The 22637-nt window shown below is 43.6% G+C and overlaps 1 protein-coding gene across 3 annotated transcripts in view; it reads left to right on the top strand.

The window, feature by feature from the left end:
- The window catches only part of Chek2 (checkpoint kinase 2), a 28691-nt gene that overhangs the window by 1010 nt on the left and 5044 nt on the right, over nucleotides 1-22637 (top strand). The window contains exons 2-13 of one of the 3 annotated variants that reach the window (XM_013124605.3): nucleotides 222-581; nucleotides 1992-2116; nucleotides 2234-2381; nucleotides 3051-3141; nucleotides 9167-9278; nucleotides 11567-11620; nucleotides 14091-14152; nucleotides 14909-15008; nucleotides 18917-19003; nucleotides 19683-19846; nucleotides 20068-20183; nucleotides 21458-21543. In XM_013124605.3, the coding sequence (XP_012980059.1) occupies nucleotides 275-581; nucleotides 1992-2116; nucleotides 2234-2381; nucleotides 3051-3141; nucleotides 9167-9278; nucleotides 11567-11620; nucleotides 14091-14152; nucleotides 14909-15008; nucleotides 18917-19003; nucleotides 19683-19846; nucleotides 20068-20183; nucleotides 21458-21543 (1452 nt within the window). In that variant the 5' untranslated portion in view covers nucleotides 222-274. Of the gene's footprint in view, nucleotides 1-221; nucleotides 582-1991; nucleotides 2117-2233; nucleotides 2382-3050; nucleotides 3142-8523; nucleotides 8590-9166; nucleotides 9279-11566; nucleotides 11621-14090; nucleotides 14153-14908; nucleotides 15009-18916; nucleotides 19004-19682; nucleotides 19847-20067; nucleotides 20184-21457; nucleotides 21544-22637 lie in introns of those variants that run through there. The other 2 variants (XM_021236089.2, XM_040731495.1) reach the window with 2 other exon arrangements.

Raw genomic sequence — 22637 nt, forward strand, 5'->3', positions numbered from 1 at the left:
GTGTGCCGGAGTGTGCACACGTGAGCGCAAGTGATTGCAGAGGCCAAGGGAGGGCTTCATACCCACTGGAGTTGGAGACACAGGCAGTCTTGAGCTGCCAGACTTGGGTGCTGGGAACTTGCTGAACTTTTGGGTTCTGTGAGAATGGTTCTGCAAGCATAGTTCTGTTCTTTGCTGCTGCGTCATCTCGCCAGCTTCCATTCTTCGTTCTTGAATTTTAGGCCTTGCTCCTCGACTCTCCCCTCATTGTTGGACTCTGTTTTTGAGGTCGGATATGAAGAGACAGCAGTCCCACGGCAGCGGCGCCTGTCCGCAGTCCCAGAGTGGCTTCACCCAGTCACAAGGCACCTGCTCTCAGTTGCACGAGCTCTCCTCACAGTCTCAAGGCACCTCCAGTTCCTCCGCCGGCACAGTGCCGTCCTCCAGCCAGTCCTCTCATTCCAGCTCTGGGACGCTGAGCTCTTTAGAGACAGTGTCCACTCAGGAACTCTGCTCTATTCCCGAGGACCCAGAACCCGAGGAGCCTGGTCCTGTCCCGTGGGCTAGGTTATGGTCTCTTCAGGATGGATTCTCCAATCTGGGTAAGGCAGTTTGTTCTATAGTATAATGTATTGTTTAGGGAAATGGGGTGGTGGTTAGATTGTTGCAACAGAAATCACAGGGCCCTTATAACTGGTTAGAGGTGAGAAGAAAGTTTTAAAATAAAATGGAGGCTGAAGCTGGGTCTTTAATCCCAGCACTTGGAGGCAGACGCAGGAGGATCTCTGTGAGTTCCAGGCCAGCCTCCAAAGCCACAGAGAAACCCTGTCTCGAAAAACCAAAAAAAAAAAAAAAAAAAAAGCATGAATGTCTCAGCTGGTGTTCAGTGTACACCGTATCCTGTTGAAATAGGCTTTAATGCTGGTGAAGGAATGGCCTTGCCAGTAAGATTGAGAGCAAGCAGAAAAGAGAACTAGCCTCCTTTCATGTCCTTTATATGGGCTATCAGCTGAAGGCGTGGTCCTGTCTAAAGGTGGCTCTTCCCACATTAAAAGATCTGCATTAGCCAGGTAGTGGTGGTGCCAGGAAGCAGAGGCAGGCAGAACTCTTGAGTTCAAGGCCAGCCTGGTCTACAAAGTGAGTTAGTTCCAGCATATCCAGGGTTACACAGAAAAACTCTGCCTTGAAAAACCAAACCGAAACAACCCCCCACCTCCTGACCAAAAAAAAAATTATTACAAGGGGATTTATTAAATTGGCTTCCACAGTGTGTTCTGGATAGTTCATTGGTAGTTCTCTTCATGATGCAGAGACTGAGAGCCTAGTAGCTGCTCAGTCTGCAAGGTTGGATGTCTTAGCAGTCACCGTTTGGTACTGACTGGAGCATCACGAGAGAGCTATTGATCTTCATTCTGTGTTGGAGGTCAAAGAAGCAGCAAAAGGTGGTAGCAGAAATAATGGGATAGAATGCACTTACCAGCAAGAAGTGACAGCACTTTCCATTGGACCTTTTTTTTTTATTACTTACGTTTATAGTGTTCTTCCTGCATGTCTGCCTGCAGGCCAGAAGAGGGCACCAGATTTCATTCTAGATGGCTGTGAGCCACCATGTAGGTGCTGAAATTGAACTCAGGACCTCTGGAAGAGTTGCCAGTGCTCTTAACCTCTGAGCCATCTCTCCAGCTCTATTTTCTTCATTTGTGAGACAGGGTTTCTCTGTATAGCACTGGCTGTCCTGTTATTAGCTATGCAGTCTAGGCTGGCATTTGCCTCCCGAGTGCTGGTATTAAAGGTGTGAGCCACCACTGCCCCGCCTACACACATCTCTTTTGACAATGTCTTTCTGTGTAGGTAAGAGTGGCCTTGAGCTTGTCCCCTCTTGGGAGCCTCCCAAATGCTGGGGTCACATGAGCATTACTTCACCGAATTGTTTCCTTGCTATAATTAGCACTACTGAAGAATGTTTGATGCATGAAATTCTAGTCCTCTGCTTTGTGCTTTTGTATTAACAGACTGTATTAACGACAACTACTGGTTTGGGAGGGATAAAAGCTGTGAGTATTGCTTTGATGGACCACTGTTGAGAAGGACTGAGAAGTATCGGACCTATAGCAAGAAGCACTTTCGAATTTTCAGGGTATGTGACAGTTAACCTCTTTCCTTGGAGATCTGGTGATCTAGCCATTGCTCTTGGGTGTCTTGTACCATTAATCCCTGCTGTTAAAACATGGAAATTAAATGTTCTCCATTTTAGGAAATGGGCCCTAAAAATTCTTACATCGTGTACATAGAAGATCACAGCGGTAATGGAACCTTTGTAAATACTGAGCTTATAGGGAAAGGAAAACGCCTACCTTTGAGTAACAACTCTGAAATTGCACTTTCACTATGTAGAAATAAAGGTAATGTTATTATCATATTGTTAATGGGCTTTTCTTAACTTCCTCTGTAAAGGAAAATTTTTGTGTCTTTATAGGTTATATTTTAAATCTGTCAAATTAAGTAAGTTAGCATTAAATAGCTTTCAGGAGTTAACACCATTGTCCAAGGTGTGTTTTTTTTCTTTGTTTTTGAGACAAGGTCTCCTATATGGCTTCCTTGGAACTCACTCTATAGGCCAACTGGTCTTGAACTCAGAGATCTACCTCCTGAGTGCTGAATTTTTTCTTTGTGTGGAGAGAGTGTGTGTGTGTGTGTGTGTGTGCGCGAGTGTGTGTATGTGTGTGTGTGTGTGTGAGAGAGAGAGAGAGAGAGAGAGAGAGAGAGAGAGAGAGAGAGATTTCTTGTGTATGTGCAGGCTTACAGTTACAATCTGAATGTGGTGGTCAGAGGACAACTGTTGGGAGTTGATTCTCTCTACTGTGGGCTCTGTGGATCAAACTCGAGTCATTAGGCATGCATAACAAGTTTATTTTACCTACTGAGCTATTTTGCTGGTTCCTGGATTAAAAAAATTCACTTTGTATTACATGATAAATGTAATTCTATATCTCATATTCTGTATAGCTAAGTTTTAGAACCAGTTTTCTAGTCATGAATTAACAAGCCCATTTCTGTCCTTTTCCCCTTAGTTTTTGTATTTTTTGACTTGACTGTAGATGATCAGTCAGTTTATCCTAAGGAATTAAGAGATGAATACATCATGTCAAAAACTCTCGGAAGGTAAACCTTTTTTTTCTTTATATAGTAAACTAAACCTCATTTCTGCCTACGTATTTTCATTGATTGGGTTTTCATACCTGATTTTACAGCGTTATTATTTATAACACAGCTGCTTGTCGAACTTTGTGGTAGATGTATTACTGATTTATTTAATAATGATCAGTTGAAATAAACTCTTTTTCCTTATAAATTTTAATGCTCAGATTAGCTTGTGCCACCAGGCTCAACTTCACTGGTAACTCGTGTGTGTGTGTGTGTGTGTGTGTGTGTGTGTGTGTGTGTGTGTGTGTGTTGTCTATGTCTGTGTGTATCTGTGTGAGGATGCTTGCATATGGAGTCCAGAGGTCAATATCTTCTTCAATGACTCTCCACTCCTCCCGGTTCTCACTGACTCAGCTTACCTTGCTGGCTAGCAAGCCTCTAGGATGCGCTTGTCCTTAGCTTACCAACACTGAGATTAGAGACAAGTTTTTTATGTATGTTCTGGGGATCCAAACTCAGGTCCTTATGTTTTCGTAGCAAACATTTTATTGACTGAACTGCCTTCCCAGTTTTTATTTTAATTGGTTAAGTAATTTTTTGAGATAGGGTTTCACTTTGTTGCTGTGACTGACCTAGAACTCACAGAGATTCTCTTCTTCTGCCTCCTAAGTGGTTAGATAAAGGGTGGGCACCACCATTCCTGGCTGCTTTATTTTTTTCATGTAGCTTCAAAATCACTTTGCAATCAAGGGCTGTCTTGAACTTGTGATCCTCTGTCTTGCCTCTACCTCCCCAGACAGGAGTCTAAGCCTGCCTCACCATCCCTGGCTATTGATGACTTTTGAGACTCAGCTGTTAGTGACCTGTGATTCGTGGAACATATGACTCACATGTATCTGCATGTGTGTGGGGGCACTCATGCCACACTGAGCATGTAGAGACAGAGACAACTTGCAGGGCTCAGTTTTTTCCTACCACATGGACTGAATTCTGGTCATCATGCTTGGTGGTAGATGCATTACCTGCTGAGTCATCTTGGTGGCTTTGCTAGAGTTCAAACCCAAGATTGTCTGAATGTTTGGTAAAATGCTAGACTTACCTTCAAACCATTTTTAATTAACTAATTATGGTTCTGGCTTTTTTTTTTGGTTTTTTTTTTTGTTTTTCGAGACGGGGTTTCTCTGTATTGTTTTGGAGGCTCTCCTGGAACTCACTTTGTAGACCAGGATGGCCTCGAACTCACAGAGATCCACCTGCCTCTGCCTCCCGAGTGCTGGGATTAAAGGCGTGCGCCACCAACTCCCAGCCTGGCTTTTTTTTTAATACAGCGACTTGCTCCATAGTTTAGACTGGTGTGAACCCACAGTGTAGCCCAGGTGTACCTCAAACCCATGGGCAGTTCTCCTGTCCTGAGGGTTACAGGCCTGAGTTGTGTATCCGGTGTATTTATTGTCAATTTAAAGTTACTTAATTTCTTCCGTGTTTGTGTGTGTGTGTTATAATGTATGTCTGAGTATGAATATGATGTGTGATGAGTATGAGGTATGTATGATTGTGTTGTATGTGTGAGCATGGGTAGGTGTGAATTGAGTGTATAGTGCATGTGAGTGTGATGTTGTTATGAGTGAGGTGTGTGTATAATGTATGTGTGATGTGATGTGTGTGTGAAGAGTGTGTTTACGTGTGAGGTACATGTGATGTGTGTGCCATGGTGTGGATGTGGAGCTGAGAGGATCAGGAGTTCTCCTACCATAGATCCCAGAGATTGATTCAAGTCATTAAGCTTGCTCGGGTCCTAATTTGCTTTCTGTTGCTGTGCAAAGCATCATAATCAAAAGCAGCTTGGGAGAGGACAGGGTTTATTTGACTTACATATCGTGACCACAGTCCATCATTGAGGGAAACCAAGGCAGGAACTTAAGCAGGGCAGGAACCTAGAGACAGGAACTGAAGCAGAGACCATGGAGAAACACTGCTCACTGGGCCTGCTACTGACCGTTCTTCCAGAGACCCCGGGTTCAATTCCCAGCATCTACATGGCAGCTAACAACTATAACTCCAAGATCGACACCCTCACACAGACATACAAGCAGGCAGAACGCCAATGCACATACAATAAAAATAAATGAATCTAGTCTCTGGTGTACTGTACACAAGGGTTGCACAGATGTATATGTTGGAAAAACACCCATAGACATAAAATGAAAAAAAATACTCAGCCATTTAAAATTCAAGTTTCATTAAAAATATCCAAAGTTTTTTATATAATTTAACTTTATTTTATGTGTATTGATGTGAAGGTCTGAGATCCTTTAGAACTGGGGTTGAACTCAGGTCCTCTGGAAGACCAGCCAGAGCGCTTAATTGCTGAGCCATCTCTCCAGCCCAAAAATATCCAATGTCTCTTAGCCGTGGGCTCCTGTAAAACAACAACTATAAGAAAAATAAGTTATTCTTCTAAAAATGAACCAGGTCACAATCAGGTCAAAGGAGAATCAAATTCCAACCATGTAAGTGGCTCAGTGTCCAAGGTCTGACTCACTCATGCTCTTTTGGATTGCAGAAGTCTTGAGGCTTCTCCCACTGTGCCCTCCATAGCACATATAACTTGTAGTCTTAGGCTGGCTCCACACCTGCTGCTGTCCTCAGTGGTCATCCCACAGTCTGGGCATCTCCCTTATGCTGCGGTCTCCAGCTGCCACTGAGCCTGCATCTCTGTCACTGGCCTCCTGGACTCTCTCTAGGGATGCTTCAACCTTGCTACACAGTGCCAAGCCTTGGCTGCTTTCCATGACCCCTTCATACCTTCAAGGCCAGTCTTGTGGGAGACTCTTACACATTATGGAGTTTGATTTGCAGCTTGAGGTGCAGCTTTGTACTTTCTTGGGATCATAGCTTCCGTGTGCTGACCCAGAAGATTGCACCTCAGTGATGCTGGTATCTTATTAATCACAGCTGATTTTTAAGCCCCAGCTAACTAGCGTTGATTATCTCAGTAAACTGCAAAAGGTTTCATCTCACATATTAAATACTCCCTCACCTCCCACCCCTCTCCCCTACCCAGACAAGGTTTCTCTGTTTAGCCCTGGCTGTCCTGGAACTTCCCTGTAGACCATGCTGGTCTCAAACTCAGAGATCCACCTGCCTCTGCCTCCCGAGTGCTGGGATTAAAGGTGTGTGCCACCATGCCCAGCCTCACTTTCACAGAATCTTAATTAAAACTATCACACAAGCCTGGCAATGGTGGTGCACGCCTTTAGTCCCAGCACTCTTGGGGAGGCAAAGGCAAGCCGATCTCTGAGTTCGAGACCAGCCTGGTCCACAAGAGCTATTTCTAGGACAAGCTCCAAAGCAACACAGAGAAACCCTGTCTTGGGAAAAAATAAATTAAAAATTTAAAAAGCCAAAAAAACAAAAATAAAACTATCACACAAATGTGATCAAGTTTTTAAGGGACTCTGAATTTTTCTCTCTGAAACCATGAGCCAGGCCCCGTTATTTGTATTTGTCTTAGCATTGCCTCCCAGCTCTCTATAGAAGAGCCCACTAATCTCTGAGCACTCAACAGCTATTCCAGCTCTAAGCTACAAAATCCTATAATTCTTCCCCCAAACAACATAGTTGCATCCACCACAGCACTTCCCCACTCCTGGTACCAATTTCTCTCTTCTTTTGCTTCCTGTTGTTGTAATAAACACTGACCAAAAGCAGCTTGGAGGGGGAAGGAGTTATTTGGTTTACATGTTCTGATCACAGTCTAATCCTGAAGGAGGCCAAGGCATAAACTGAAGCAGGGCAGGAACTGAAGCAGAAACCATGGAGGAACATTGCCTACTGACCTAATTTCCATGACTTGATCATTCTGCTTTCTTAAACATCGTATGTCCACCTGTCCAGAAATAGTACTGCACACAGTAGACTGGGCCCTCCCATATTAGTCAAGAAATGTCCCACAGACTTGTCTACAGGACAATCTAATGGAGGCATTTTTTTAAAAAATTGAGATTCCCTCTTAGCAGATGATCCTCAATAAAATCAGGTTGACAAAAAAAACTAATGGGCTTATGGGGCAGTCACTTCTGTTTGTTGAGCCATCTGGTTAGCCCCTACCCTTCTAAGATAATTGTGCAATTTAGTGTAAAATGTTTAATTCAATCCCTAACAGAAAAAGACAGCTGGGACATACTTGGCATTCAACAACTTAAAAAAAAATTAGCAAGAGGATTGGAAGTTCAAAGTTATCCTTGGCATAATAGTCATTTGAGGACAGCTGAGCTTCCTAGGACTTTTGTCTCAAAGGGGGATAAGAGGGAAATAAATAGGTAGGTGCTGTAATGGAATTTTCCAGTTTGTAGAGAGGTTAAGACCAAACAAACATAGTAAGATAATAGTCTTAGATAAATAGTAAAGATATACCAATAGCTGCTATAACATGGATGAGCTTTGAGAGTATTAAGTTAAATCAAAGAAATACGAATTCATTGATATGAAATATCAGATAAATTTTTGGAAGCCAATTAGTGGTTGCTAGGGGCAAGGTATAATTGTGTTTACTTAATTGGAACTAGATGGTAGGTAGCAGTTGCAGGACATTGTGAATGTACTTAATGTGGCTGAATTCTACACTTGAAAATGATCATAATGGTACATTTTATGTTGTGTGTACTCAACACAGTAAAAAGATATGAAACCTTTACAATATTCTATCAAGCCGGGCGTTGGTGGCGCACGCCTTTAATCCCAGCACTCGGGAGGCAGAGGCAGGCGGATCTCTGTGAGTTCGAGGCCAGCCTGGTCTACCCAGTGGGTTCCAGGACAGCCTCCAAAGCTACAGAGAACCCTGTCTCGAAAAAACCAACCAAACAAACAAACAAAAAAACAATATTCTATCAAAACCTGGTTGTTACCATAGCCCACTATAGACAGGTAGTGTATGGCCTGTATAGTAGTAGTAATGTAGGATGGATCTGAACTTTGCAAAACAGATTTACTGGGGGTAATAGTGGACTGCGTTCTGTGGGGCGTTTGTCTGCCCTTGGTGGTACCCAGTGAGTCTCATCTTTTGAGAGATGCTGCTACATGGAGAATAATTGTGCAGTGCTTTTGGATGTAGTGTAAGATGCAATTCATGCTCCTGTGTATGCAAATTGTTTGTCGGTAATTATTCTGTATTTTCTCTTTTTTTTTCTGTTCAAGCCTGGATGGGCTGCATGGCTTAGAACTCTCTATGAACCCAAGTTGGTCTTGGTTGGCTGCTGTGCTTTTGTCTGTCTTCTCAACTCTTGAATTACAATTTTGTGATACTCCTGGCATGGGTACCCGTTTTTCATCAGGAAGACTCTTCTATTGATATTTCTCTGACCTCTAGAGAAAGTAAATTCTCTTTTTTATTTTTCTCAGTGTTTTTCCGTGAGCTTCACAATCAAGGGCTGTGATTGGATTGAAGGCACTCCAAACTCAGTGTTGGTGGGTGTGCCACCTCCACCCGTGCTTTTGACGGTTTACTCTGGTGAACTTTCAGTGTGTCCTTTGAACACAGGGACAATGAAAAAATGTTGCATGGGCAATATTTAGTTTCTTGTGTGTGTGTGTGTGTGTGTGTGTGCACATGCACTCGTGTATGTGCATGCATGTGTGCATGTGCAAGCAAAAGTGTGGGAATACATGTGCCGCAGAATTTGGGTGGGGCTCAGAAGACAACCTTGGGTGTGGGCCCTCGGCTTTCTGTCTTGAGACTGGGTCTCTGCTGCTGTGCATGCCAGGCAGGCTGACCCGCAAGCTTCTGGGGGAGTCCTTGTTTCTGCCTCTGATCTTGCTGTGTGAAGCTGTGGTTTCAGATGTGTGTTGTGATGGATGCCTGGTGTGTGTGGCTTCTAGATATTTGAACTCAGATTCTCACACTTGCATGACAAGCACATTACCTGCCTGAGCAACCTCCTCTGTCCCGTGTCTAACTTCTTACAGTCAAGGCAGACTTGGACACGGCGGGTTTCATGATGAACTCATCCTGAACTGTCCCTGTCTTCTGTGTTTTTCCCATTAGTGGTGCTTGTGGGGAGGTAAAAATGGCTTTTGAGAGGAGAACGTGTAAGAAAGTGGCCATAAAGATCATCAGTAAGAGGAAGTTTGCTCTCGGCTCATCGAGAGAAGCAACAGTAAGTATCTGTGTTCTAGGCGCATGGGTCTCCACATTTCTTCAGAACTTCCTGGAGTAACCCTGGGGTAATCTCAGTCAGATCAGATGACTTAGATGTAGTACTTTTTTGTTGTTGTTGTTGTTGTTTTGTTTGTTTGTTTTTTGAGACAAGGTTTCTCTGTATTGTTTTGGAGGCTGTCCTAGAACTTGCTCTGTAGGCCATGCTGGCTTCGAACTCACAAAGATCTGCCTGCCTCTGCCTCCTGAGTGCTGTGCGTCACCAACCCCGGCATGTTTTGTTTTGTTTTTACAGGGTCTCTCTATGTAGTCCTGGCTGTCCTGGAACTCACTCTGTAGATCAGGCTGGCCTCGAACTCACAGAGATCTGCATGCCTCTGCTTCCCAAGTGCTGGGATCACCTCCTGGTTATGCTGTATTCTGAACACTGATTTTGAAAGTATTTGTTAAAGTGTCAGATCCTTATTACCTACCTACAATATATGGTTTTGACTCATTCTACAAGTTATGTGATGATTAATTTTTACTCCAAAAACCACTTTTTTTTCTTTGAGATAGGGCTCTCACACAGCCCCAGCTGACCTTGTACTCATATAGTGAGACTGGCCTTGAAAGTGTCACCAGTGCCTCCTCTGGAGTGCTTGGATTATAGACATATATTCCCATTCCTGATTGAGGTAGCTTATTAACCCACTGGTTAATTAGCTTTTAGATAATTTTGACGTCTGCAAAGGAGAGCAACTGTCTGTTTTCCCGCATCCTGCTGCTCCCATCTGTAAGACCTCCAGTGTTTCCAAAGAGTGTTAGCATTTGTCTGATGTGATTCAGTTCTGAGGCGTGAGCTGAACACTATACAAAAATTCTGGATTATATCAGACAGCTTTAAACAGATTCTCAAAGACATCACTGAGAAGCAATGGTCCCAACTTCCTCATAATTTATACAGATAACAATTCTCAGCTTGGTTGATGAATTAACTCCAGATTCTTTGCTCTTTTGGGTGTTGTGGCAATGACTATGGGTTAGTTATAGAAACACATTTTTTGGGGGGGGGTGGTATTTTGAGACAGGGTTTCTCTGTGGCTTTGGAGGCTGTCCTGGAACTCATTTTGTAGACCAGGCTGGCCTTGAACTCAGAGATCCGCCTGCCTCTACACATTTAAAAATTTTTTTTGTACTTTTTTTTTTCAAGATAGGGTTTCTCTGTTTAACAGTCCTGTCTGCCCTGGGACTTGCTTTGTAGACCAAGTTAACCTCAAACTCAGATCTGCCTGTGTCTGCCTCTCGAGTGCTGGGATCAAAGGTGTGCACCACCACTGCCTGGCTTAGAAACATTTTTATCAAACTCAGGGATTTATGAATGCCAGAGTACTGTACCACTGAGAGAACATTTCCAATTTTCAGTTGCAGATTTTTTAAATGTAAGTTATTTCTATGTAGAAGCAACTTACCACTTTTTATACCCACATTTACTGAATGAGTAAAGTAGCTAGGTGTGTTGTTTTTTTCTTCCCACACACATAACCCAACAAAGTAATGTAAAAAGCCGGGCCCAGTCACTTCTTCCTTTCCAGCCAGCTGTTTCTGGCTTTAACATTCTTTAGATTGTTTTTCCCTAGATAATTCTATTCTTACGTGGCAGGAGGAATTTCCGGTCTGTGTTCACTTTGTTATAGACAGTTGGCCCCATGATTCTGGATTTGCTTCCCATTTAGGGTAGAAAAGCATATCTACTACATTGATAAAAATTTAGGGCCAATCTTCACTTCTTAACTATTCTCTTCCATTCATTGGACTATATGTGACCTCCAGTTAACAGAAGCCCCCATCCCAACTCTGCAGGGTAGTAGTGAGAGTGTGAGCTGAGAGGAAAAGGCTGGGTTTAAAAATTTTAAATCTGGGGGGAGGGGCTGGAGAGATGGCTTAGTGGTGAAGAGCACTGGCTGCTCTTCCAAAGGACCTGCATTCATTCAGTCCTCAGCACCCACACGGCAGCTCACAGCTATCTGTAATCCCAGTTCCAGGGGAACCAACACTCTCACACAGACATACAGACATACAGGTAAAGCACAAGTGTGCATAAAATAAAAATAAAAAAGAAAATACATTTTTAAAAAACTTCAAAATCTGGGCTTCTTAGCCAAAGTCCATTTTGTATAAATATGTACTTTTGTGTCCTCTATGTGAACAGAGGCTGGTTTGTAACTCAGGCAATTTTTAATATTGTTAAAATACTAACCATTATGATTATTATTATTATTAATGAATTCTAATATTATCCTATTCAAGGACACGGCTCCCAGTGTTGAAACTGAAATAGAAATTTTGAAAAAACTGAATCATGTAAGTATTATTATCACTCGTAGAAACTTGTCTCAAAATATAAGATGTGTACAAAGCATTTCTGTGGGAGGTTAGTGTTAACCTGGGTTCCTTTGTATGTGTATACAATCCTATGTAAAGGCTTCATGACTTCCTGATTTATACTCAGTATTTTTGCTGAGATCATGACCAAAATCTTAGAGATTAGTGGTCATATTTGCATAGAAAATGAAAATGTTAGTGAGGTTAATTATACTTGACATTTTGGCACTTTTTTTTTTTTTTTTTTTTTTGGTTTACGAGACAGGGTTTCTCTGTATTGTTTTGGAGGCTATCGGTCCAGCCCGGCCTCGAACTCACAGCGATTCGCCTGCCTCTGCCTCCCGAGTGCTGGGATTAAAGGCGTGTGCCACCACTGCCTGGCGACATTTTGGCACTCTTAAGTACATTTTATTTGGAGTAATCCAGTTAAATCTATGATATGTGACAGGTAAATGGAGTCCCATCGTTCTATCTGATTCACTGGTTTGGGGCCTCTTTCTGGGTGTAAATGGTTCTTATCTCTTTTGTAAGGATGAGTTTGTGTCTGTGGAAGTCACAAGATGAGAAGGCTGTAGCGTACCGGTCTGATCCTGTCTTTCCTTTCGCCAGTTCTTTCAGTGACTTCATTAGTTTATGAGCACCTGTGAACACAAGCTCAGTAGATGCTGGAGTTAAACTTGACCCAAATCTTGCCTGTCCAACTGGTGATTTATCTTGTTCTCACTTTTAACTTCCAAACAGAAGAAATTCTTCTTTCTTTCACCTCCTCATATCCCTCCAGGAACCCAAAGCTCTGTTTATTCTAGATTACTGCCTTTGACACAGCGTCTCCACAGCCCCTTCACAGCTCAGTGGCCGGCCTTCCGGCTGGCTGTCCTCTGCTTCATTCTGCAATGTCTTCCTCTCCTCTGTTCCTCCCTGCTCTCTTTGCCTTTTCCTTCCTTCTGCCTCCCCCTCCTCCCCATTATCTCTGTCTTCCCCCCATTTTTGTTGTTGTTTGGAGGCAGCCTTGCCCTGTTGCCCTGGCTGGTCTGGGAAGACTGAGCTCACGTGATCCTTCCATCGCCACATCTTGAGTGGAGTTTGTTTTTGTTCCTTGCGACAGAAACTGGCTGAATTGGCCAAGCCGGGCTCTGATTCCTGGCTCAAGCAATCTTCCTGCTGCAGCCTGCTTTGCCAGTTTTGTTTTGTTTTTTAAAACACATTCAGTGCTGGCAGGGTGACTCAGAGGTCTAAGGCACTTGCTGCCAGCTCTGACCATCTGAGCTGGATCCTTAGAAACCACACGGAGGAAGGAGAAAATTAGCTCCCACAGGTCTCCCCTGACCTCCACACATGCTCCATGGCATGCATAGATACAGACAGACGGACAAATGAACTTAAACCACTACATACATTCTTATCTCCCTAACTAACTTACTGGTTATTTTGAGCCTTATTAAAATTGAAGTCTTGCCTTAGCACTCAACAGTGTTTACAATACAAGGTTTTACATGTTGGGAGACAGTGGGGTCTCCACTGACTTTCTTATAGCAGTTCACTGCAGGAAGGCCCCCTGATACAGAGCAGCAGTTATGATGAGACTTGCTTTGAAGGAAGAATGCTGTGGTGAGTTTCACCACCCTTTAAATCTTAAACCTGAGGATATTAAAGGCTGTCTGATTCTCACATGATCACAGTCCTCTATGCCAGTTGATACGCACCCAGTCTGTTTCTTTCGCCACCATTGAACTTGGCTGTCGATTGTAAACATAATAGGTGTGCTTTCTTCCCTGCCCATGGTGGTCTGTCCCCAGCACTGATGCTAGATCATACATAGTCCACCATGCTCGAAAGGTCTTCTGCAGTGGGGAGGATCTTATCGTAAGGATTCCTTCCATTCTCTATGCTTCCAGTCCTGGAGCTGGAAGAATCTGGTATCTGGTAGTATAATTGGGCTTTCTCCCTAACCTTCTTTATTGTTGACACAGTCTCATTGCCCAGGCTGGCCTTGAGCTTGTTTTATGATGAGGTTGGCTGTGAGTTCCTTCCTTGCCCTCCCAAGTGCCGGGATTGCAAGATAGTTTCATGATCTCTGGTCTTGTGTCCTATTTCTCCTTCACTCTTGTGCTGGGATTGATTTCGGGTCTCAGGCCTGCTGTGAAAGTTCCCCACTACTGCCCTGAACTACCTGGCTGCTGCTGCCTTATTCTTGGCACTTCTAGGTTCCTTGTCCTGTTTTGGCCGGGAAGACTGCTGCCACTCTTAGGTAGGCTCATACACATATGAACCACCCCTTGCTGACACTGAGTGGTCTCAATGAGGAGTCGGCTACTTCCTTCTGCCTCCTCTTAAAAGCATCCCCAGACGAAGGCCCAGTGTCTGCTCTTTGTCCTCCTGCGGCCTCAATTTCTGTGTCTTGAGGTTTCCTTTTTGGAGTTTCTCATTTCTCCCCTTTTCTCTGTTTTAGCCGTGCATCATCCAAATTAAAGATGTCTTTGCTGCGGAAGATTATTACATTGTTCTGGAGTTGTAAGTAGCAACATTCCCCTTCCAGCGCCTCCTCCCCCCCAGCTTTTGGATTTTAAGACAGAGTTTCTCTGTAGCTTTGAATGGAACCTATCTTGGAACTCACTTTTGTAGATCAGGCTGGCTTAGACTTCACAGAGATCTGCCTGCCTCTGCCTCCCAAGTGCTGGATCAGACTTTTTTTTTTAAAAAGTCACCAGTGCCTGCTCTATCCCACCTTTTCCTCTTTTCCATCTAGGGCATCTGTGCATGAGGTTTATTGTAGTAGGGCATTGTTACAAGAATTTGTTTATTTTTAGGTGTGTGTGTGTGTGTGTGTGTGTGTGTAGGCCATTCTCTGCTTTGTATGCTAATAGGCACCAGTTAGTCGTTTGTCCTGAGTTTCCTTTGGACTGGGTAAACAGTACATACTATTAACAACTGAGCCATTTCTGTAGCCCTCAAGATTATTATTTTTATTTATTTAGAGGCAGGGTGTCATGTATCCATGGCCAGCCTGGGGCTTGCTATGCAGAACAAACTAGGCTGGCCTTGGACTCTCTGAAAGCCCCACTATGCCCAGCCAACCTCATTAATTTTAAGTTATGTGGCGTGGATAAAAATGACCCCTGGGTTTTAGTGCTAGAGTTCCCGGTCAGGGCCTCTTAGATGTGAGGCAAGCGCTCATCCGCTCACAGCCCCTCTCCCCCATTTTGCTAGCTAGCTGAGTATTTCTTTTGTGCTGTGCCTCCGCAGTGAAGGGCCCACTCTGTGTTTCAGGATGGAAGGAGGAGAACTTTTCGACCGGGTGGTGGGGAACAAACGCCTGAAGGAAGCGACCTGCAAGCTCTATTTCTACCAGATGCTTTTAGCTGTCCAGGTGAGAGAAGCCCTCTTGTGTTAGTCAAGGACCAAGGGCTGAGGATTAAAATTCAAGAGGTCCTGTGTGTTTGTTGTTCTGTTCTAGGAAAAACAAAACAAAACAAAACAAAGCCCTGCCTCCATGACTCAGAAGATCAAGCTCTTGCTGTGAGTGTTAAGAGAGACTAAGAAAGGGAACTAATGGAGTGAATATATCACCAGATGTGGTGACGCAGTCTGGAGTTCCATCTACTTGGGGAGGTTAAGGCAGGAGTCTCCAGTTTAAAGCTAGCTGAGGCAGTTTACTTTTTTTTTTTTAATGTACAGTGTTCTGCCTGTGTGTATGCCTGCAATGCAGGCCAGAAGAGGGCACCATAACACATTATTGACGGTTGTGAGCCACCTTGTGGTTGCTGAGAATTGAACTCATGACCTCTGGAAGAGCAGTTAGTGCTCTTAACCTCTGCAGCTCAGGCAATTTAGAGAGAACTTGTTTTGAAATAAAAATGGAAGATACTTCAGAGGTAGAGTGCTTTCTTAGCGTGCACAAAGCCCCAGGTTCACCCCCTAGTATTTCAGAAAAACAAAGTCAACCCCATCTGTGTCTTTGACCTGGAGGGCTTTCTGGAGCAGCTTTGGTATTTGCACCTACCTGATCCTTGTGGCAATGTCTTGGTTTGCAGAGTATAAAGGTGGGATTGAAAGCAAGGCTGACCACTTGGGGTGATTGATAGATAATTTGTTCTTTATGAACTGCACCTCATGGAATAGAGCACACTGATTGATGATGGGCAGGTGTGGGGGCATGTGCTCACACTTTGTCCCAAATTTTGCTGTGGTGGTTACCTCCCAAGGCATGGTAGGTTGGTCAGGGTCCTCTGCGTCCTTTCTCCCCAGTCTCTCTCCTCTGACTTTCTTCTTTATCCTTTCTCTCCTCTGCTGACAACATCTTTCTATGTGGCCCTAGCTGTCCTAGAATCTACTGTGTAGAGCAGGCTGGCCTTGAACTCAGAGATCTGCCTGTCTCTGCATCCCGAGTTCAGGAGTTAAAAGTGTGTGCCACCATACCCAATGAAGTTTCTTCTTTTAAAAGCCCATCCATGAAGGAAATAGCATGGCACTGGGCGATAGTAGTGCATGCCTTTAATCCCAGCACTTGGGAGGCAGAGGCAGGTGGATTTCTGTGAGTTCTAGGACAGCCAGGGCTGTTATACAAAGAAACCCTCGAGGAAAGTGGGGTAGTCTGGATTGGAAGTTTTTGTGAGTGAGAACTGGGGGATTTTTCTGGATTTTTGTTTATCTGAATTTAACTTTCTTTATGTTTTCACCAGATCCATGCCCAGTCAAAGTTTTGGGTTAGATTAATTTTTTTTTGGAGGGGTAGCCCAAGAGCAGGTACTGGTTTTGCGCAGGATTGGAGCATGTATGGTTCACAACTCCTGTAACTCTAGCTCTAGGGGATCTGACACCTGGTCTAAATGGGCTGCATTCACATAAACTCCCTCATACATAATTAAAAATAAAAGAATGTTTAAAAGTGTATTTATTTTTCCTTGATCCTAGATTCCCATCACAACCCCTCCCCACCTTTATTTTTCTTTTCTTTTCTCAGTGCTGGGGATGGAACTCAGGGCCTTGTATATAGGTCTATAAACACACTCACACACACACACACACATACTCACACATGACTTGTATACCTAGCCCAAAAGACCTATCTAAGGATTTTCTTTTTTTTTTTTTAAAGATTATTTATTATATAATCAGTGTTCTGTCTGGATGTGTGCCTGAAGGACAGAAGAAGATACCAGATCTCATTAGAGACAGTTGTGAGCCACCGTGTGGTTGCTGGGAATTGAACTCAGGACCTCTGGAAGAGCAGCCAGTGCTCTTAACCACTGAGCCATTTCTCCAGCCCCTCTAAGGATTAAAAAAAAATTATTTATTAGGTGTGCAGTGTTTTGTCTGCATATATGCCTGCACACCAAAAGAGGGCACCAGATCTCATTACAGATGGTTGTGAGCTACCATGGGGTTGCTGGGAATTGAACTCAGGACCTCTGGAAGAGGTGCCAGTGCTCTTCACCTCTGAGCTATCTCCAGCATCCCTGTCCCACTTTGAGATAGGGTCTCATGTAGCATAGGCTGATCCTCTGTAGCTAAGCCTAGCTTTGAATTCCTAATCTTTTTGCTGTCACCTCCCAAGTGCTTAGATACAGGCATGCACCACCCTGCTTGGCCTCACCATTCAGTCTTCATGATGGATGTCATCTGCAGGACTTGATACCTCATTAGTTTATTCATTTTCCTAGTATACTGGCCAACAACAAGATGAATTGTGCAGATCACTTGATGCCAGTAGGACTTTTTTTATTCTTAAAACAAGTATGGCTGGGCGGTGGTGGCGCACTCCTTTAATCCCAGCACTCGGGAGGCAGAGGCAGGCGGATCTCTGTGAGTTCAAGGCCAGGCTGGACCGACAGCCTCCAAAACAATACAGAGAAACCCTGTCTCATAAAACCAAAAAAAAAAAAAAGTATGACATGAATTGATATTTTGTCTATTTTCATTTTTATACTCTATTTCTAACAAGATAATAATAATAATAATAAACTATAGTCAGTTTTTGCACCTAGAAATAGATAGGTTAGTCACTTGTTACTTTTAGCCTTTACAGTGTTAGGGGGTTGAGCCTGATGAGTACTGTATCACTGAGCCTGATGAGTACTGTATCACTGAGCAGCTCCATCTCCAGCTTTCATGGTGTTCCTGCTTTTATTTTTTTTGGGGGGCGCTATAGGGATCTCAAAACCAGTACCTGCCTTGTGCTTGTGCTGTGCAAGTGCCTTGCCCCTGAGCTATATGCTTCACGCTTCACATTTTCAAAAAAAAAAAAAACAAACAAAAAATGGAGTGTGAGTGTGAAAGTGTGTATGTAGGTTACAGGCAGCTTGCAGAAGTTTGCTTTCATTTCATCATGTGGGTTCTGGGGATTGAGGTTATCTGGAGCAGGATAAATAAAAGACCCAGAGACTGATATTGGGGTTCAAGCTTCAAGTTGAAGATCAGAGAAGCAAAGCAGCCAGACACTAGCTATTACTCTACTCAGATCAAATGGGCGATCCTCAAACTGCTCCCAATTTAACAGCTCCTCAGATTCACTCAGAGATCCATCTGCTTTTCTCCTGAGTCTTGGGATTAAAGTTGTGTATCAGTGTTGCCTGATCTCTATAGTTTGAGGCTGGCTTTGCTTTCTGAATTCTCAGGCAAGCTTTAGTAAATCATAAATATATAGTTGTCAGCTTGGTGGTAAGTGCCTTTACCTGCTGAGCATAACAAAATATATTATTTTGATGGAATTCCTAGGAAATGTTATCATTTATTTAAATATTTATTGAGATAAACACCTTGTATGTCAGTCATTGTGAAGGGATTTTTGTTTTCTGGCATTGTGAAATGCAAGGTTATGCTTTTTAAAGATTTTCTAGTGCCAGGTGTAGTGGTGCATACCTTTAATCCCAGCACCTGGGAGGTGGATCTCTGACTTCGAGACCAGCCTGGTCTACAGAGTTTGTACCAGGACAGCCACGGCTACAGAGAAACCCTGCCTAAGCGCTGATCTAGCCCTGACTTTAAGGAGTGAGCTGACATTTTTTTTTTAAGATTTATTTACTTATAAAGTGTTCTGTCTGCATGTATCCCAGCAGGGGCCAGAAGATCTCTTTGTAGATGATTGTGAGCCACCATGGTGGTTACTGGGAATTGAACTCAGGGCCTCTGGAAGAGCAGCCAGTGTTCTTAACCACTGAGTCAAGTGAGCTGACATTTAATATAGCCTAGGTTCACTCCGGCTAGGAGTGAGGTGTTGGTAACTGTCCTTACATGTATGTGGTATAAACCAATGATCCTGCCTCTCTTTTTGTACAGTACCTTCACGAAAATGGGATTATACACCGGGATTTAAAGCCAGAGAATGTTCTCTTGTCATCTCAAGAAGAGGACTGCCTTATCAAGGTGAAAACTTTTCATCCTCTCTGTTGCCACCACTATATATTTCTGTTCAAAATTGTCTTTTAATCTCTTACATAAAAAATGCAACTATCAGAAGGTTGAGAATCTGAACTATCCATACTTAACAGTTACTGCTGAGATCACACAGTATTCTACCCATCTGTTGAGCACTTACTGAGTGCTGGGGTATATAAGCCACTTTTGTGTTCAGAGGGAGGATAGAATCTCAGTGAACCATTGAGCCATAGTTCCCACCTTTCCTTCTCAGCCTAGCCTTGCTTTAGAGTCTCCCATTAAAACTAGGAGACAAAAACCAACAAGAAGACCCCAAAACATAAAACATGAGAGTGACAACAGGTGCACCCCCCTCCTTAAGCTTTCCTGATGTTCCATGGTATAGTCAAATTTAAGAGTCTTGGGTCTAAGAAGTATGCATAAGTAATAGAGTCGTAATGTTTGTGGCAGGGGTTATGCAGTTTTTGTAAGGTTATAATGATGATAGGTAAATTGTAAAAAACTTTGGTTCTCGGGTTCCTAGGCCCAGGGATTTTCTTTTAAGCAAAAAGACATAAAATATACACTTTGGGTTAATGGAGAGTGTCTGTAATCCAGTTTCCATGGCTCTTGGGAATGATTGGCTATGATTATGTTTGGATTTCATTTGTTGCATTTATAATTTTAGATCACTGATTTTGGACAGTCCAAGATTTTGGGGGAGAGCTCCCTGATGAGAACTTTATGCGGTACACCCACATACCTGGCTCCTGAGGTCCTTGTCTCCAATGGGACTGCTGGGTACAGCCGTGCTGTGGACTGCTGGAGCTTGGGAGTCATTCTTTTCATCTGGTAGGAAACATTTTCTTTGTTTCACAGTCAGGTTGGATGAGGTCAGATGAAACTGTACCTGTGTCAGGGGAAGAGAGCTTCTGTTTGACTTAGGTCACTTTTAAATTGTTGATTCAAGGAAAAGCTGATTTTTCTTGATGCCGAAGAAGAAGGCTGTGTATCCAAATGCCACTGAGATTGCCACTTGATCTTTTCCCCTTTCTTTCTCCACCAATATTAAGCCTAAGTGGGTATCCACCTTTCTCTGAGCATAAGACTCAAGTGTCACTGAAGGATCAGATCACCAGTGGAAAATACAACTTTATTCCTGAAGTCTGGACAGATGTTTCAGAGAAGGGTATGGATACAAAAGGGTTACAGATGTGTGATTTACTGAAATGTGGGTGTTCTGTGGGAGTTTCTTCTAAGCTCTGTGTTGTTTTCTGCTGTTTCATTCCATTGCTTTGCACCATTTGAAAGGAAGAGGATATTATTAAGAGCCTGGGCTTTGCCGGGCGTTGGTGGCGCACGCCTTTAATCCCAGCACTCGGGAGGCAGAGGCAGGCGGATCTCTGTGAGTTCGAGGCCAGCCTGGTCTACAAAGTGAGTTCCAGGACAGCCTCCAAAGCCACAGAGAAACCCTGTCTCGAAAAACCAAAAAAAAAAAAAAAAAAAAAAAAAAAGAGCCTGGGCTTTGGAGCCTGAACTTATGTTCTAGCTCTAGTATTTGTTAGTCTTGTGGCCTTAGGCAAGTTATTTAACTTTTTTGAGTATTTTCTTTATTTGTAAGCGATCAATAACCCTGACATTAAAGTTTTTTTATTTTTTAATGATTTGTTTATTCTTATATTTTATGGGCATTGATGTTTTGCCTGCATGTGTGTCTGTGAGGGTGTCAGATCCCCTGGATTTGCATTTAAAGTTGTGAGCTGCCATGCAGGTGCTGGGAATTGAACCTCTGGAAGAGCAGCCAGTGTTCTTAATTGCTGAGCCTGACATCAAATGTTTTGTGTGAGGTTTACTATAACATTCACAAGGGCCTGCTACCCGTTCAAGTGTGCAAAATAGCTTTACTAGCAAACATTCTCTTTGAGTAAGAAGAATGTGAAAGTTTGATGTCATCGGATACTTGTATTTTATAATCTAAAAGTACAACCTTGCAACTCCCCGGAGAAAAAGTAGATGAAAAGCAAGTGTCCAATAATATAACATAGGTGTTTGTGTTAAATATCAGGGATTCAAGGAAGAATATTGCTATGGCATGCAAGCCAGCCTTTTGTTGTTGTTGACCTGTGGGGTTGGGCTTTATTCTGGCATGCCTAAAGGCAACCCCTTTCTGATCTCTCACCATCAAGAAATGGGATGCAGAGTTTGAGGTACATTCTGAGCATCTCAGAACTGGGTAGAAGTACAGCAGCAAGAAAGGTCAAAAGGTTGTAATGTCCCAGCAGGGAGAGATCTTCTGCATTCACAGAGAGGGAGGGGCTTGGAGGGCTCTCTCCACCAAATTATCAGGCTTCATGCTGCTCTCCCCTCTGGCTGGTGGTTTGTAGTTCTGGCATAGTTTAATAATGCAGGTAGAATGTATTCATTTTTCTAATCATTTTTCCCCCAATTCTCTTGCTACTTTAGCTCTGGACCTTGTCAAGAAACTGTTGGTTGTGGACCCAAAGGCTAGGTTTACTACCGAGGAAGCCTTGAGGCATCCATGGCTACAGGTGGGTGTGTGAGGCAATGCATATTTGCCTAAAGTTCAGGGGAGCTCTGAACTGAGTAAGTGAGGTGAAGCTGAGGGTCACACACAGTCTCTGTACTGTACTGTTGAGTTTATTTATGTGTTTTCAATCAGGTCGTCGGTATAGTGTATGTTTAATTGTTCTCATTCATGTGGAGGAGGGAAAGAGGGAGGAAGAGTTGGGGAGGATGGAAGGGAGGGAGGGAGGGTGAATGAATATGTATTTGTGGTGCCAGTTCTTTCCATGTAACTCGTAGCTGCCGGATGAGCAAGCTTGCTTCATGTTAGGTTCTGGTTCCCTTTGGCTGCCCCGACATTTCAGTGTGGCTGTAATCCTCTGAGAGCTTGGTCTTCCTCAATGCCCAGCTGTCTCCTTTTTTATTCTCCTCTGCCATGTGGAGTGGGCTGGGCTGTGGTCCAGCCATTTTTCACCTTCAATCAAGAAAACTGGGGCAGGTCCAGGAAGGCAGTCTCCCTGGGGGGGAACCCAGTCACTTCCTGAGCCAGGTGGTTATGTTTTCAAGGGTCCCACTCTTGTTCCTGGTGAGCCGGCATGCCCTCAGTGCAAACTGTCACCTGCACCCTTTTAGTCTGTGTGATGTCTGTATTCGAACGTCCTTGTTGCTGTGAGATTTTTGTGCCAAACTCATTCAAAGCCACTGCCAGAGTGAGAGCGTCTGTGTCTCTGGGAGATTAATTGCTGGCTTGTAATTAATTAACCAGAGTATCCAGCATCTTTTCTGGTAGATATGTGATTCTGCTGCTCAGCTTGGCCACATTTTCCTGTGAACTTCCTAATGGCCTGTTTCCTGTGAGGCTGGGTAACATCACCAGGTAGCTGGAGCTTTTGCAACTGTGGTTCTGTGTTCTGGGAACACCTTGAAAAAAAAATCAGGCTTCCCTGATATTCTTTTGGGACTCTGGCAACCCTCCACACATAAGTTTTGGTTAGACCAGCTCAGGTTGAGAACAACGAATCCTTAAGAGGAGGAGGATGGCTGGGCCTGAGGAATGGCTCACCAGGTCCAGCATCAAGCCTGAGGGTCTGAGGTTGATCCTCAGTGCCCAGTGGTGGAA

Source organism: Mesocricetus auratus, unplaced genomic scaffold (genome assembly GCF_017639785.1).
Source record: "Mesocricetus auratus isolate SY011 unplaced genomic scaffold, BCM_Maur_2.0 Super-Scaffold_100025, whole genome shotgun sequence".
NCBI classification, from domain to species: Eukaryota; Metazoa; Chordata; class Mammalia; order Rodentia; family Cricetidae; genus Mesocricetus; species Mesocricetus auratus.